Genomic DNA, 16,922 nt, shown 5'->3' on the forward strand with positions numbered 1-16,922 from the left:
GGAATCTAAGTTACATATGGTTGTGAGCCACCATTTGGTTGCTAGGAACTGAACTCGGGTCCACAACATGAGCAGCGAGTGGCAAATGCTTTTAATCACTAAGCCATCTCTCCAGCCTCCTGAAAAGGGTTCTTAAAAATAGAAAAACAGAGACCACCCATTGCCAGTTTTTGTTTTTATTTTTTGAGACAGAGTCTTTCTACATACCCCCAACTGTTCTAGAGCTTGCTATATAGGCCAGGCTGTTCTGGAACTCTGTAGACCATGCTGGCTTGGAACTCATAGAGATCTAACAGCTTCTGCCTCCCAAGTGCTGGAATTAAAGGTGTGTGCTACCATGAGTACCCTGTGATCTCAGTGGAAGTGTCCCTTATAATCCATAACCATGATGTTAGATGTTTTCTGTCTGGAGACTGATTCACCTAGGGGGATGCATGGCAATTAAAAAAAATCAAGTCTAGAAGCAGGGTATTCAGCTTAGTTGAGGAGCTGATTGTCATGAGATTTCGCACCACTGATCTGTTTTGAAATTAAAAACTTGACCTTCCTGTCCCTTTCTTGTATCTTCATGGGTAGGGGCTTCAACTAGGGGAAAGAACCGGTATACTTTGCCTCACCTCCCTTTCTCCTCCGTCTCTGGCTGCTAGATCACCAAGTTGAAGCAACAGCTGCAGAGGACAAAGCTGAGCCGCAGTGGGAAGGAGAAGGAACGGAGCTCCCCTGTCCAAGGGGACCACGCTGTACGGGGAGCCGTGAGGGTATGCTGTCTCCCCTGACCACCAGACCCCGTCGGTCTTCCTTCTTGGCAGGCAGAGTGTACAGAGTGCAGAGTTCTCTCCAGCCTTGCAGCACTGAGCCGCATGAATGTGTTGCGGTCAGAAGTTGCATTGAAAGGGCCGCTCACTGGTCTTAGCGCCCTTTTCCTGTACCGCAATCACGTGCAATTAAGGCAACGACACTAACAGCATCCCCTAGATGCCTCAAAACTCCACTCCTGGAGAAAGCCCCTCTGAATGTGTTTGTTGCAATTTGCAGCTATTACAGGCCCCCACCCCCACCCCGCGCCCAATGTAGAAAAAAGGTTAAGAAGAAAGTTAGCACCCCTGGTCATAACTGAAAACTGCCTGGGACTTGGTGGGGACTTGATGTGATTGCTTCATTTGTCTCTGCTTAGGCATCCCTTCCCAGCTTCCCCCCAGGATCCCCTGTCCTGCGACTCAGCCCTTGCCTGCACAGAAGTCTAGAAGGGCTCAACCAGGAGCTGGAAGAGGTGTTTGTGAAGGAGCAGGGTGAAGAGGAGCTGCTGAGGGTGAGTGGTGGCTGCCGAGTGTACTGACAGGCTGCACCTGCACGAAGGCAGGTGACAGTGTCACTCTTTGGGCCTCTCAGGCTGTAGCTCTGTTAGCAATGACCTGTAAATGCCACCTTCTGGAAGTACACAAATGGACTTCAGCACAAGAACAGCAGGGGTAGCAGGGTGTCACTAGGGAAGGCCTCGTGGTGGGGACAGGCGTGTCAGTTATCTACCTTTGCTGTGACAGACATCTGACAAAGCAGTGAAGGAAGGAAATGCTCCTTTTGGGTTCCTCATAGGCTCGGGAAGCCATGGCAACAAGAGGGTGTGACTGACAGTTCTTATACTGACACAGTTCAATTAGGGACTGGGTATACTGCGTGTAGGCCTCATTTGTTATTTACCTACTGGCTGTAGTTATTTATTATTTATTATTATTTTTTTTCTATCAGGATCTCACTGTGTAGCTCACATTGCATCCTCGGCCAGGAAGCAGAGAGCAATGAGTACTTGTGTTCAATTTGAGTTTACTTTTTATTCAGTCTGGGACCCCTGCCTGGGGAATGGTGCCATGTGCAGTTATGGTGGCTCTTCCCACCTCAGTTAACCAGATTTAAGGAATGCCTCACAGACACGCCCAGAGATTGTTTCCACTGAGGTTCTGACTTCTAAAAAACTGACAGTCGAGGTTATCTATGACAAATGAGCACAGGGGAGGAAACCGTCAGCGCACCGGTCCCTGAGGACTGGGCACCTCACCCGCATGTGCCCCAGCTTGTGCCATCTCACTCTCAGTCCCCGCTCCCACCCCTCTGTCTCTACTGGTGACATGCATTGATCAGTCTCATGCCCGGGGGACATTACAGCCTGACCCCCACCCTACAGACCAGCTACCTTCTTTGCCATCTTGGGCACACTTTCATTCTGATACATTTCAGTTACGGAACGTTATTCTGAGGGATGCAGGCCTCAGTTTGTTAATTACCCACTGGCTGAGTTTTATTTTATTTATTATTTTTTGGTTTTTTGAGACAGGTCTCACTATGTAGCTCTGGCTGTCCTGGAACTCACTATGTAGGCCAGGCTGGTCTTGAACTCACAGAAATCACCTGCTTCTCTGCCTACCAAGTGCTGGCATTAAAGGCATGAACCACCACACCTGACTTGTGGCTGCCTTTTAAATTGGATATATGTAGGATTTCATATGCCCTCAAACACATGCACACAACTCGTTCACTGGGGTCCAGATACCATCAGATGTTTTAAAAGGAGGGAGATAGGTATTCAATGTTTGTATGATAACCATCTGCACATTTGTTCTGCAGTGGCTTATAGCATGTGCGCTGTTCTGGTACCTTGCCCCTCTTATGTCACCCTGTGTATCAATCAACTTTGTGTCCAAGAGACTCGTACACAGAGGGTCACTGATCACATCACACAAATGAACGTCACTGTACATTGGACTAACAAGCCTCAAGGAAAGAACAAAGTGCTCTGGGAGAAACAGAGAGTTTGTCCTAGACTGAAGGTAGGTCAGGGAACAAATGACTTGAGAATGACAGTCTTTTATCCTTGAGGCTAAGAGAGAAGGTGCAGGGAGTCTCCTGGGGTGTCGCTGCAATGTCACAGGCTGAGAAGGCCCCGGATTGAGTCTCTTCTCCTTCCTCATCAGATACTTGAGGTCCCTGATGGGCACCGTGCCCCAGCTCCTCCACACAATAACAGCTGTGACCATCCCCTCCTCCTCCTGGAGCCAGGCAACATGACCAGCTCTCCCTCTGTGCCACTGACATCCCCCCAGCCTCCTGGCCAGGCCAGCCGTGAGGAGCACCAGGGTGCCACTGAGGAGCTGACATCCATCCCCAGTGACAAAGGTAAATCATGAAGCCAAGGTACTAGAGCTGGTTCTGGGCCATAGGAAGGGGGCTCCACTGGCCTTTGCTCTGAACAGTTCCAGGCCTGACATTATTATGAACCAATCAGTGTCTCTGTGAGTCATTGTTCCACACACTCTACCTGGAATAATAATGGCTCTACAGCATTCTGACTCCTGGTTTCTATTATAAAGTCTCTAACCCAAAAGAGCAGCCTTTCCTATCCCTGTTATTTGGGTGAGGGTCGAGGTAGAAAGTCGGTGCATCTCCATTCAAGGGACCCCTTGGCTCATATCCAGCAAGAGCTTCAAGGCAGTTATAAACTAGATGAAACAATGCAGTCTCTTATTCAGCGTCCTGCATGTTTGACCCAGACTGACATCTCAGCTTTCTGGCTCTGAATCCCATGCACACCTTGGCTATCTACTTGGAATATGAGGCAGGAATCCTACTAACACCATATGTTAGAAAGTACTGTTGCCCACACCATCTGACTCACTGCTCACACTAACCCCATGAGGTAGGCTAGCCAAGGGCACAATCTAACAATATTCACAGGGAAATAAACAGAGCGCAGAATGAGGAGGAATAAATGTAAGAGAAACACAGATAAAGTCAATATTTGCAGCCTAGGCAAAGTGCAGTTCCAGGACAGAAAGTGAGAGAAATTTTATCCTCCGAGTGGGGTAGAGTCAAGGTTGCCGCTTGGAGTTAATATGGGAGGACTCTATGCGAGGAGGGGATAGCTGTTCCAAAATGCAGACAGGATGAAGCTACGGTGTTCCTCAGGCAGGGCACTGCTCCCAGGAGAAGTCAGAGGGACAGCAGGTAGTTTCTTTCATGTCAGAGATCCAGGCACTCTCTTGGCTCCTGGGAATACAGGATTGAAAGGAATCTTTTCCCATCAATTCAGCAACTTTTGTCCCTTTGGTGGTGGTACTGGGAATAGAACCCATGGCCTCCTACTCCTTTGTAAGTGTTCTACAGCTGAGCCACACCCCCATCCTCAATGGCAGAGTATGAAATGTGCCGAATAGCAGAGCTACGTGGCCCCTTTGCACAGAAGGCTGGAGCTTAGGAAAGTGGAGGCTTTCCTCTCTCCCCCTTTACTCAACCCTGTTGTGTTTGTAGCCTCCTCTCCAGGCCACCCAGCCTTCCTAGAAGATGGCAGTCCATCTCCAGTCCTTGCCTTTGCTGCCTCTCCTCGGCCCAATCACAGCTATGTCTTCAAACGGGAGCCCCCAGAAGGCTGTGAGAGAGTGCGTGTGTTTGAGGAGGCCACGTGAGTATATCCCATGGAATGGGCATGGGAGGGAGGCACAGCATGGAGGGTAAGCCCGTGTTATCCCATCTGACAGGTCCTTCTTCATTCTCTACTCTTTCCAGTCTAGAGGTGCTGTCAGCATCAGACTATCAGTCTCGCAGATTTTCCATGATCAAACTTGTTGACATTACCTACTCTGAGCACTTAAATCTTTGCTTATCATTATCTCCATAGAAACCTGCTTTCTGCCCACATGCCAGCCACAAGCGCAGCGGGAGCTGGAAGGGAAAGAGATCTGAAACCTAAGCCTTTTGTTCCTTCTATTTTTTTTAACCATCCCTGGGGAAAGTGTAAGGACTTGCTAGACCATAATCAGAGTTGGGGGGGGGGCAGGGAGATAGGCCAACAGAGTATGAATGAATGAAAGAGAACAAACAAACATGCCAGTACTTTTTTACCCCCTGGTTGCTGTTCAGTTCTAGTGTTATGAACTTCCAGAAAGAAATCTCTAATTCTTGCAAGAAAGAGTGTTAGAATATTCTCAAATCATATTGGATGGTTCCGAAGCCATTCACTGATTTCTTTACCATCTGTGTTGGTTTGAGTATGACCGTTCCAGAGGCCACTCCAGTCCCCTTTGCTGGTCTGGGAAAGCTTGCTCTATTTCCTCCTGCAGCTTTCTATCCGTTTGGGCAGATTCACACTGGAAGCTGTGGTTTCGATAGCAGCCAGGAAGTTTAGTCATGGTGTGGGAGTAAAGATTTGGCTAGGTCTGGGTTTCGGGCATTGAGGGCACCATTTGTATCTCAGCTGAGGGAGAAGAGAACCAACCCATGGTGGTAGGCATTCTGGAAAAGAACCACTGTCAGCAGTCTTTGTTACTGTTCCCACTCTGCCTGGTGGTCCTCTGAGAGAAGAGGCTTCCTTCCTTAGCTTACGCAGGCTGGGCTCTTCGAGCTTCTCTCATTCCACACCGTGAACATAGATGGAAGTGAGACTTTGACTGGTCCACGTGACGTCACAGCGTGAAGCTAGAGGCAGTCTCACAGTCATCTCATCCAGCTTCCCACTCTGCATTAGCCCCTTAAGGAAGGTGGTGTTGATCAGTCATTCACTAAGAGCTCCTGGGCTTTCTTCATCTTACCATTTTTCCTGCTGAGAAATGCCTTATATGTATAGATTGCTATAGTGGGGAATAGAACCCAGGCCTTGCACATTCACCCCTAGCCCTAGATGCATTTTTAGTTGTCATAAAGGAAGGAGACATGATCTTGCTGATGTCTGGTTGGTACTGGCATGCTGTTAAATGTCCTGTGACATGCACGGCAGTGCCTCTCTACCATGGTCCCTGCAACAGGGAATTATTCAACCCCACTACAGCAGCAATGAGCCCTGAGGGGCCTCAAAAATGGCAGAGCTTGTGGCACGTGCCTTTAATCCCAGCACTCGGGAGGCAGAGGCAGGCGGATCTCTGTGAGTTCGAGACCAGCCTGGTCTACAGAGCTAGTTCCAGGACAGGCTCCAAAGCCACAGGGAAACCCTGTCTCGAAAAACCAAAAAAAAAAAAAAAAATGGCAGAGCTTTTCAGATTTTGTTGAGGTTACTGTCCTCTCTGAACAGGGTCCCAGCTCCCATGATGCCCTGCCCAAGCAAAGTCCCCTTTCTTTCACTGACTGTTTTCCTGTGTACTTATGTGTCTATGTCTCTCTCCATCCTTCAGGTCCCCAGGTCCTGACTTGGCCTTCTTGACTTCCTGTCCTGACAAGAACAAAGTCCATTTCAACCCGACTGGCTCAGCCTTCTGCCCTGTCAGCTTGATCAAGCCCCTCTTCCCCAGCATGGGCTTCATCTTCCGGAACTGCCCTTCCAGCCCTGGCTCTCCTCTTCCTCCTGCCAGTCCCAGGGCACCACCTCGGAAGGATCCAGAAGCTTCCAAGGCCTCCTCACTGCCATTTGAGCCATGGCAGCGCACCCCACCATCAGAAGAGTCCGTGCTTTTCCAGAGCTCCTTGGTAGTCTGAGCCCCCGACCCCTGCACACACTTTTACCATGGAGACCAGTGCCTTGGTGGCAAGCTCCTCATTAGCTTCCCAATCTGGGGATGGAGGAGCCCTTCCCTCTTGGCCTTTGAGCACTTTCATTTATTGTGTCAAAGCCCCACGTCCTTTGGTGGACGTCAGCCCCTCCAAAGGGAGGAGATTTACCTTCTCCACTAGCAGCTAGGCAGCTCACAACTTACACTTGTGTACCTGCGGCTTCCCTCACTTGCTAGGAGGTCTCGAGTCTTCTAGCCCAGGGTGTGCATTCAGATGACTTACGGAAGGCTCTTGTGGAAACTTAAGGAAAGCTTGTTGTGGAACAAGCTGTCTGTGAGTGAGAGAGGGAGATGCCACAGACTCCTTACAGCCCCACCTCTAGAGACAGAGGAGATCAGACCCGACGCCTCCCTCCTAGAGGAGCTGACCAAAGTGGTCCTCAGGGCCAGAACACTTGACCAATTTAGCTGTTGGCAGGGGGACCATGAGATTTCCCAAGTGGCATTTTCATCTCACTTTTACCCTGACTAAAGATTGTCTTAAGCAGCATCCCAGCCCCAAGTGGATAGTGGGAAGAAGGAGAGCTGGCATTCCTGCAGGTGGCACATGGTGGCTCCATACCCTCCACCTGCCCCAGGGTTGGGGTGGATTAGAAAAATGCCTATTTTTCTTGTATCGATGTAGAAACTCTATTTTCTCCCAAAGACACTATTTTTGCAGCTATTTGAAGTTTGTATATTTTCTGTACTGCAGAGCTTACACAAAATTGAAGAATGTTAATGTTCAAGTTTTCTTATCTTGTGTTTAGAAGTTGTTTTTTGCAGATCTTGATGTTAATAGACCAAATAAATAAATACTCCAGCAGTTTGGGTTTTCTGAATGCCTGGAATGGGAGGAGTGTGCCGGAATGGAAGGCGGTGTATGTCACTCTAACCGGTCTTCAAGAGAAGGAGCCTCGTTTAACACATCATGGTCTAGTTGCTGTAAGGATAGGCTTTGCTAGAGTCTTCACAAAGACACACTCATGGGAGACACATGAAGTCTTGTCTAGAATGGAGAGCTTGGTATGTCCTGAAAGTGATACGAGAGTCACTAAGGAAGGGGCTGATGAGAGTCTGAAAAGGCTCCTGAGGCCAATGGACGTAAGCAAGAACACAAGGGCAACTAAAGGGAGATACTTTGGCATTGCAGGTTCTCTGGCAGGGTAACGAGACCAGGGAATGGCGTGCAACAGCATTAAGGTCTTAGCTTCCATGCTATGTCTCCGTGAGTACCCAAGGCATAGTGTACAGCCTTGGATGGGACACAGAAACTGTTCTTGTCCTTCCGTAGCCTCTCGGGGCTGCACTGTAAGAGCCCCAGACACTTGAGGAAAGCAGGGATTGCCATGCCGGCATTCTGTTTCAGCAAAGGGCATCCACATTGTATTGGGTGGAAAGTTTACCCTAATGGGTGCAGTTATATCTATCTCAGAAGACCTCAGGACAGACCCCTAGCCCAGGCTTTCTCAACTACTATCCATTGGTTTGGTAATCACCACCTACCAAGTTAGGGGCTTTAACTGAAATGTCATTGGAAGTATGACACTGTTAGATGAGAGAAATAAATAGAAGCACCACTCTGTGAGTGAAGGGAGGTAAAAAAGATTGAATAACTTTTTCCAAAAAGACCATACCAAGTTGGGGAATAAGAATTGGAACCCTGATCACTTCTCTCCACAGCTTGTGCTTTCTAGAGCTCTCCTGCTGGCTATTATATTGCCATGATTTCTATCGGGGAACTCAACCCAGGTCAAGTGAATTGTTTGAGGTCCCAGGTGGTAAATTAAAGAGGCAGAAATGGAACCCAAGACTCACCCAGTTACCGTTTGATTCCCTAGAAGTGTCTGTTGATTCGGCAGTGAGCCAAAAGGCAAGAGTAAATGTGTGAGAATTCCTCTTCCCAAATGGAGACACTAGGCAAGGGACAGACCCTATCTTCTCTTAGTCCTTCTAGCCCTGAAGGATGTCTGGCTTCTCCCCAAAGCCTTAGTGAGTCAGGTCCCCAGTGATGGGTGTGGTGCTGCCTGGCCTTTCCTTCCTTTGCCTGAAGCTGCGCCAAAGGAGCCAGGCTGCTAAAAGAGAAAAGCAGACCGGAGGTTCATGGCTGCCTGTGAATTGGACCGGTAGTAGGTGGGGGGTTTGGGTCTCTGTGGTTAGTCTTGCTTTGGCAATTCTGGTTGAGCAGGTGGAGACCCAATCATTGGATTGGGGAGAAGTCCAAGGACTATCCCAATAATGGGAAGGGGTGTGTATCTGAGGACTTGCTTCATTGGAGAACTGGAAGTCCTTGAAAAAAATTCACTTCAGTACTTGGGTGATAGAGAAGAAAGGATTGTGAGTTCGAGGTCATTCTCCTACATCGCAAGTTCGAGGGCAGCGTGAACTACACGAGATCTTGTCTTAAAAAAAAATTCAACTCGGGAGGCAGAGGCAGGAGGATCTCTGTGAGTTCGAGACCAGCCTGGTCTACAAGAGCTAGTTCCAGGACAGGCTCCAAAACCACAGAGAAACCCTGTCTTGAAAAAAACAAAAAAAAAAAAAAAAAAAAAAAAGAGCTAGTTCCAGGACAGGCTCCAAAGCCACAGAGAAACCCTGTCTCGAAAAAAAAAACAAAAAACAAAAACAAAACAAAAAACAAAACAAAAAAAAATTCAATAAACTTGAAGTTTTCACCTCCAAGAGGTGAGAAAATACGATTGGATTTGAGAATTTGTGATGACTAATAATACCTCAAACTTGCACAGAGTACTTTACAGTTTATAAAACACTTTGCTAAACCGTAGCTCATTTAATCCTCAGAGCATTCAAGGGGTGACAGGGTGGTTATAACTAATTACCCCTAGTTTACAGAGTGAGAAAACTGGTTCTGGATTTAAGTAACGCTGCTGTGCTGCCTTTAAGTGACATGAGCCCTGATTGATCACGGAGCCTGCCCCACGGGCCTCCTGCCTTGGAAGCCTGGTGAAGTGTCAGAAGACCCACATCCCTCAGCCAGGCCTCTAATGCCCCGTAGACCGAGTTGGAGTCGCTGACGCTGGGCAGCGGCTAGAGGGCGCTACGGCTCTCTATAAAGAGATCTTGGCGTTAGGACCCAGCTGAGGCCTTGACAGCTGACCGCAAAAGAAGGCTTTTGATTCACTTTCCTGGCCTCACCGCCTCTTTCTCCGCCCATCCGTCTATTTTCACTCTGCATAGCCAATTGATAACGTCCACATACTTATACGTCATCACTATACGCCGGGTTATCGCCTAGGCCTCCCCGCCAAGCTGCAGGTTGTAGGTGTCCTCGGCGTTGCCTGATCGGAAAATCTAGGGGATGAGGTATTAACCTCTATATGGAGGGCTTTCTCGGCCACCAGGAATGGAGTCAAGGTTTCAAGACGTGCCTTCTTTCCTAGAATGTTGCTGCCGGAGCGGGAGGCATTTCCCCCTCGGCAGCTGTGAGCTGGCAGTTCTGGAGGTGGCTCCTGAGTCCTACGAGGCAGCGGTCTCACGCAGCTCCTATGAGGCCCCTGCCGCCGGCCGGCGATGTCCGCCTGGAGCTTTCGCCTTCGCCGCCGCTACCGCCACCTGCTCTGAGCGGGTCTCCGGCCGACTCGTCTGTGCGTCTCATGGCCGCGAGCAGATCCCTGGTGCCTGACCGGCTGCGCCTGCCGCTCTGCTTCCTGGGTGTCTTTGTCTGCTATTTCTACTATGGGATCCTACAGGAGAAGATGTGAGTGCACCCTTGTGGGGGCAGGACTGCTAATAGCCCCCAGCCAGGGCCGGCGTCCAGTACCCACCGTCCACTTTACGGCCCGGCCCTCAGGCTTCCTGTGTCTGGTATAGGTTTTCCTCTTTTCCGGCTCGGCCCTCTGACCTCTTTTTGCACTCTGTTATTATGCATTGGCGGCTGAGCATCCTTGTAATTCTAAAATTAAAGGGACGGCCTCTGGAGTTTTGGGATGTGATTCTTCTTCCTTTAGATGTTTTTTTGACTTTATTGATTACAAGAGTGTTCCGTGACCTGAGACCCAGGTCTTTTATTGAACGCTCAGGTGCTTGCAGACCGCTAATCTTTTTGCTCTCGGTCTTGCTTTCCTACTGGGGATACTTTTATCCCGCTATCTGACTTTCCTTGTTGCCCCTACCTGTAATTCTTTACGGATATCCTTTCCTTAGCTTATGATATTAATAGGTTGGCCTATCTAGTTTCTAGGTTTAAATCAAATCGGTCCCTTTGGGTAAATAAACTCAATGATTCTTACCAACTCTCGCTGCATCCACAAAAGCATGATATTTCCAAAACCCTCAGTGGCTCTGAGAATACTTGATGACACCGAGTGACACATACTGATTTCGTCTGTCTCTCTCTTTTTTTTTTTTTACATTTCATCTTAGAACAAGAGGAAAGTATGGGGAAGGACCCAAACAGGAGACGTTCACCTTCGCCTTAACTTTGGTTTTCATCCAGTGTGTGATCAATGCTATGTTTGCCAAGATCTGTGAGTACCTCATAGTAATTTGTTCGGTGCACCCTCCTTTTCCCCACATTCTGGGTATTAGACGTGGATTCATCTTTAAAATCTAAGTTTTTCCTACCTCCATATTCTTGGAGTGTTTAAACAGCCTCCCTGCAGTCTGTAAAACTAATGACTGTGAAATGAGATTAAAATATTAGGTCTCAAAAAAAAAAGGTATGTCTCTAAATTATACCAACTTTTAAGTCAGAAATGACTGGGTCATCTGTGTTCTAAATCCCCACTGAAAATACTTAGAACATTTTCCCCTTTATCCCTTTGACTTTGCTTTGTATGACAGCTTCAAACATGTCTTTGTTCCTTGAAACCCATTGGCAGTGTTAAGCCATCCTTTCTAGGGATTCAGTGAATCCCTGCCTCCACTCTGCATGTGGTCTTGTTAAACTTAAGGGAAACTGGAGAGATGAATAATTTTCAGAGATTTCCCAGCTTAAGAAGATAGAAATAGCTGTCTTGCTTGACAGACAAGTTCCTTTCATATGGCCTCAACTTTTGCTTAATGGTCCATCCTTGCCCCACCGGGTTTCTCTTGTATGTTTTGTTTGTTTTTGTTTTATTTTTGTCTTCTCCCAGTGATCCAGTTTTTTGACACTGCCAGGGTGGATCGTACTCGGACCTGGCTCTATGCTGCCTGCTCTGTCTCCTATGTGGGTGCCATGGTCTCCAGCAACTCAGCACTACAGTTTGTCAACTATCCAACTCAGGTGAAATCTCAGGGTGAGATGAGAGGCGGCTCAAAATTGTGTGGACAAGACTAAGGGGTCTTTCCTCGAGTCTGTGATTTAAATAAGAAAGAAACAATCCTACAGGCCTAAGGATGTAGCTCAGTTGGTAGAGCTTGCTTAGCCTGCATGAAGACCTGGGTTATATCCCCAACACTGCATGAGCCAGGCATGGTGTCACATGCATACAGTCCCAGCACTTGGGAGGTAGAGGCTGGAGGATCAGAATCAGAGGTTCAGGATCATCTTCAGCTATGAAGGCCAGCTTGGGACTTGAGACTATGTTCAAAGAGAGAGAGAGAGAGAGAGAGAGAGAGAGAGAGAGAGAGAGAGAGAGAGAGAAAGGGTGAGAGAGAAAAAAGTCTAAGAGTGTAGAATGTAGGACCATAGAATTGGTGTATGATATGGGTTTGGCCATGATAGGACTGCTTTTTGAGGCCAAGGTCTCTGATAGAGGTCCAGTGCTAATACCCGTTAAAGTAGCACCTGCTCTAATTCCTGCACATCACAGGCTCTCAGAAATTACTTGCTCACTTTCATTTCAGGTCCTCGGTAAATCCTGTAAGCCAATCCCAGGTAAGCAAAGAAGCCTGTCCGGTCTCCATGTTCTGTGCTCACTTTTCCCCCTCTCCCCGAGAGCTCTGAGTCCCTTTGGGTTTTACCATCCCTGCATAGATCTCCCTAGGGATTTTTCTGTCGTCTGTTGCTTCCTGTGGTGTACACAGACTGTGTGGGGGCCAGAAGCTGACCGTGCCTGCCCTGTGTCCTCAGCCATTGTGGTGCCCCTGTGCTTACACTGTCCTCTCCCACCCTGAGTCCCATTGGGGCTGCGGTTTCTTCCTTTCAGTGCCTCCTCTTTCCCTTGGTCCTTGCCCACTTGCTTCCTGGACTTTTGTCCTCTGCCCTTCTCCACCTTATTGAATACTCAAGCCTGTTGCTCAATCATCTTTATCTGGCCACCAGCCTGATACCCCTCCCAACTCTCACCCTCTTTTCTCCCTCCTCATGACATGGCTCTCAGGAGGAGGGTATTGGGGTCGCTGACAATAGTGGATGCTTGAACTGTCACTGTTCTTGTTTGTGTTTCCCCTGTAGTTATGCTCCTTGGGGTGACCCTCCTGAAGAAGAAGTACCCCTTGGCCAAGTACCTGTGTGTGTTGCTAATTGTGGCCGGTGTGGCTCTCTTCATGTACAAGCCTAAGAAGATGGTTGGGGTAGAAGAGCACACAGTCGGCTTTGGAGAGCTGCTTCTGGTATGCAGTCCTTTAGGGAAGGCAGCCTTTTCTAGTAGATTCCAGCAAGGACAGCCCCAGCTGAGGCAGGCAGGAAGCCAAGGGAGGGTGTGTTGTCCCTTGACTCCTGTTGCTGGTCTTTGCTGCAAGGACCCTGGCTCTGCTATGACCACAGTAAAGTGGCTGAAATATTTAGCTTAAGTAAACTCTCCTGGAGAAGAGTGTGCTCTGGGGTCTTTGCTTAGATTCCGGTGTGAGCTCAGAGAGACCCAAGAGCCAAGAAGGAAGGAGTGGCGTGTGCCTCCCTAGGTTTTCAGGCAACGTGGAAGCCAGACTCAAATCAGTAGGTGTTATCGCTGAGTGTTGGGCCCTGTCCCACGTTCTTCCCATTTTCATTGATTAACTTTTATAACCTCTTAACACAGGTAGTGTTATCTCCATTTTACTAGTGGAATTGAGGAGAGGCTGAGTCACTTGCCCATTGTCCCATGCGTAAGTGGCAGTCAGGATCAGTGGCAGTCCAGGCCAGGCAGTCAGATCTCAGAACCTAGTCTCGAGTTAGTTCTTACTGAGCAGAGAGGCATCCTGCAGGAGGAGGCCCGTTCACTGTGGCCTGTTCCAGTCCCTGTGCACCAGTTTGTTGGCTTCGTCACTTAGAAATGGCGGTCTTCCTGCTCTACTCTGATTTCAGTCCGTCGTGATGCAGTTAGTCTGTCAGTCCAGTGCCTGCCAGAGGGCAGCTCTCGTGGTCTCTCTCTACCCCCTACACCTGACCGCAGGCAACTTTAGTTCCGAGACTCTGTCTTAGGGCAGGACCTTTTCGAAGTGCCTTAGGGGAAGGTCTTGTGTCCTGGGTTAGGAAGGGGCCCTGCTGGCCACCTCATTGCCAGCTGCTCCCTTTCCTTCCCTAGCTCTTGTCTCTGACCCTGGATGGACTGACAGGTGTTTCCCAGGACCACATGCGGGCTCATTACCAAACAGGTTCCAACCACATGATGTTGAACATCAACCTTTGGTCCACATTGCTGCTCGGTGCTGGTAAGGAACCATTCTGCTGTTCTCTGCATAGATCACCAGAGGGCAGACTGCTCTCATTCCTTTATCCCTGGTTCTGCTGCCAGTTGCTAACTTTGTGCAGGCCAAGGGCCTGACTTGGTTCCAAAATGCCCTTCTGTCCAACCCTTGAGAGACCTTCCTGGAAAGACCTGTGCTGGCAATGTCCCTCTGCTCCCTGAGTCTGACACGATAGGGGTAGACATGTGCTAGATGTCATGAGAAGCTAAGTGGTGGAACACTCACAGGTATCTAGGAACATTCTTTCTCATAAAACGAATAAGACATACAGTATGGTGCTTGCCAACTTAGTAGTACCCTGAATGGAGTTCATGTATGGATCCTTTGATTTGGAATCAGTGGTTCCTAACCTCTCAAATCTGAGCACGTGAAGAAGGTATTTCTCATAAACGATGGCGTTAATGGAGAAGACTAAGCCGGGCGGTGGTGGCACACGCCTTTAATCCCAGCACTTGGGAGGCAGAGGCAGGCAGATCTCTGTGAGTTCGAGACCATCCTAGTCTACAAGACCTAGTTCCAGGACAGGCTCCAAAGCCACAGAGAAACCCTGTCTCGAAAAACCAAAAAAAAAAAAAAAAGAAAAAGAAAAGAGAAGACTATTGGTAGCTGGAGGGGACCTGTTCCAGGGTGTCCTTGAGCTGGAAACCTAGAGGTCACTGTCTGCAGCAACTAAGGATCTCTGCTTTTAAATTGCTGGTTTTGGTCTTTGGTTTTGTTTTCTGAGACATTTCTTACTCTGTAGTTCAGACTAGTCTAAAACTCACAATCCTCCTGCCTTAGTTTCCTGAGTTCTGAGATTACAGGCACAAGCCAAACATACCCAACATCAATCACTTTAGGAGAAGTAAGCCTTTCTTGGAAAATTAAGTTAATGTCTGTAACTAGGTAAAAATTTGAGAAAGATGCAAACCAGGCCAGAATAAACTCTACATATGGTTCCTCGCTCAGCCTCCCTCATGGTATTTAAGCAGGCTGCATGCAGGTGTATGGGAAAGCATAAGATGAGCTGTTTACCTCTTGAATTTTTTTAGGGATCTTGTTCACTGGAGAGCTCTGGGAGTTCTTAAGCTTTGCTGAGAGGTACCCGACCATCATCTATAACATCCTGCTCTTTGGCCTGACCAGTGCCCTGGGTCAGGTGAGTTCTTTGGAGAAGGCAAACTTAACTTCCCTCCTGGGCCAGCCCAGAAGACTAGCAAGGAGAAGAGGGTGGTGCAGCCAGCCCTGGTGCCTGTTGTATCTCTCATGGCACTGCTCAGGAGTCTCACACGCCTTTCTCTTTCCAGAGCTTTATCTTCATGACGGTTGTGTACTTTGGTCCTCTGACATGCTCCATCATCACCACAACACGGAAGTTCTTCACCATCTTGGCTTCTGTGATCTTCTTTGCCAACCCCATCAGCTCCATGCAGTGGGTGGGCACTGTGCTGGTATTCCTGGGTGAGTTCTACCCACAGCAAGTGCCTCTAAGAGGGCCACAGAGAGAAAATGGTAGACTTTTTTTTTTTTTTTTTTTTATTTATTTTTCGAGACAGGGTTTCTCTGTGTAGCTTTGGAGCCTGTCCTGGAACTAGCTGTGTAGACTAGGCTGGCCTCGAACTCACAGACATCTGCCTGCTTCTGCTTCCCGAGTGCTAGGATTAAAAGCATGCGCCACCACTGCCTGGCTTATCTTGTTACTTTAAAGAAAATTTTCGTAAAGGAGAAAAGGAAGCATTGTTTCTAATGCTGCCTTCCTCCTCTGCTTTCCATCTTAGTGGTATCTTTTAGTGACATGAACTTTCAAGATCCTGAGTGGGACAGAGTCTGATATTTACTTCCCTGCCAACCTATGATATTATATGAGAGTTGAAAGAAATAACTGGGAAGTTTTGATTTTTGTTTTGGTATTGGTATGTGTGTGTTGCCAGTGTCTTGGTAGTTTTTCTTTTCATTTGTTATTATTCTGTTGTCTTTGAAGAAGCTACATAAAATTAGTCTTCCAACGTTTGTTGTACTTAAAGCTGGGCAAAGTGGTGCACGCCTTTAATCCTAGCACTCAGAGGCAGAGGCAGAGAGACCTCTGTGTGTTTGAGGCCAGCCTGGTCTATATAGTGAGTTATAGGACAGCCAGAGCTACATAGTGAGTGAGACCCTGTCTCCAAACAAAGTTTGTTGTGTCTAAAGCTCACCTTTGGGAAGCTAGGCTTGCAGGCTTCATGTCCTCCTATGAAATTTAAGCAGCTTCTCTCCTTTCTATAGGTCTCGGTCTTGATGCCAAGTTTGGGAAAGGAACAAAGAAGACCTCCCACTAGGAAAAGAGAGGCTTTCTCCACTCCAGAAACACTTAAATTATTATCTCCAATGGTGACATCTTGGAAAAATAGACTCAGTCACAATAAGGGACTGGGTTCCAATCTTTTTATTAAAAAAATAAAATAAAATCAAAGGAAGCAAGATCGAATCTTCTAAACAAAGCACTTGGGGTTTAACAAGACAGGTTGCTAATTTCTGGTTTTGTATAGTCTAGCACAAATAAAGAGAACAAAGGCAAGCTGGAGACCCTACTGCTGCTCTCTGGGCTGGGTTTGGCAAGGCTGGGTGCTAAGGCTCCCCCATGAAGTGCACAGAAGTGTGTATGAGCAGGGGGAGCTCTGGGAGTTGGCAGGGTTGTGCCAGCAGCCTCTGTTCCCACGGGCGAGCTCTAAATATGCTGAGACAGGTGGCTGGCTGTTTGAGCCAGAGGATGTAAAATCACTTCAAAGCACGCAGCAAACGAGTCGAGTCGCCAAAAACGAAAGGTGTGTTCTCAAGGAACACCTAGAGGTTGAAACGGCCAGGACCTCAGAATCCATTGGCTTTTCTCTTGTTCCTGCTGCACCCCTC

The 16,922-nt window shown here is 48.2% G+C and overlaps 2 protein-coding genes across 3 annotated transcripts in view; both read left to right on the forward strand.

Annotated features, from left to right (window-relative positions):
• Fam117a (family with sequence similarity 117 member A) overlaps positions 1–7,329 on the forward strand; it is a 46,030-nt gene extending 38,701 nt beyond the window's left edge. The window contains exons 4-8 of the mRNA XM_005350617.2: positions 648–758; positions 1,175–1,309; positions 2,967–3,168; positions 4,300–4,450; positions 6,153–7,329. Coding sequence (XP_005350674.1) covers positions 648–758; positions 1,175–1,309; positions 2,967–3,168; positions 4,300–4,450; positions 6,153–6,453 — 900 coding nt within the window. The 3' untranslated portion in view covers positions 6,454–7,329. The remainder of the gene's footprint in view (positions 1–647; positions 759–1,174; positions 1,310–2,966; positions 3,169–4,299; positions 4,451–6,152) is intronic.
• A 2,658-nt stretch (positions 7,330–9,987) lies between these two features.
• Slc35b1 (solute carrier family 35 member B1) lies at positions 9,988–16,590 on the forward strand. 2 transcript variants are annotated; one of them, XM_005350618.2, is made up of 9 exons: positions 9,988–10,224; positions 10,890–10,993; positions 11,603–11,733; positions 12,297–12,327; positions 12,847–13,004; positions 13,895–14,021; positions 15,089–15,195; positions 15,344–15,497; positions 16,299–16,590. In XM_005350618.2, exons 1-9 carry the CDS (start codon positions 10,013–10,015, stop codon positions 16,349–16,351), a joined length of 1,077 nt encoding a protein of 358 aa, XP_005350675.1. In that variant the 5' UTR covers positions 9,988–10,012; the 3' UTR covers positions 16,352–16,590. The 2 variants fall into 2 exon arrangements, with proteins under 2 accessions (XP_005350675.1, XP_026636766.1); XM_026780965.1 differs by having other exon boundaries at positions 10,136–10,224; positions 11,628–11,733.
• The last annotated feature ends 332 nt before the right edge of the window (positions 16,591–16,922 follow it).

Source organism: Microtus ochrogaster, chromosome 7 (assembly GCF_000317375.1).
Source record: "Microtus ochrogaster isolate Prairie Vole_2 chromosome 7, MicOch1.0, whole genome shotgun sequence".
Taxonomy (NCBI): Eukaryota; Metazoa; Chordata; class Mammalia; order Rodentia; family Cricetidae; genus Microtus; species Microtus ochrogaster.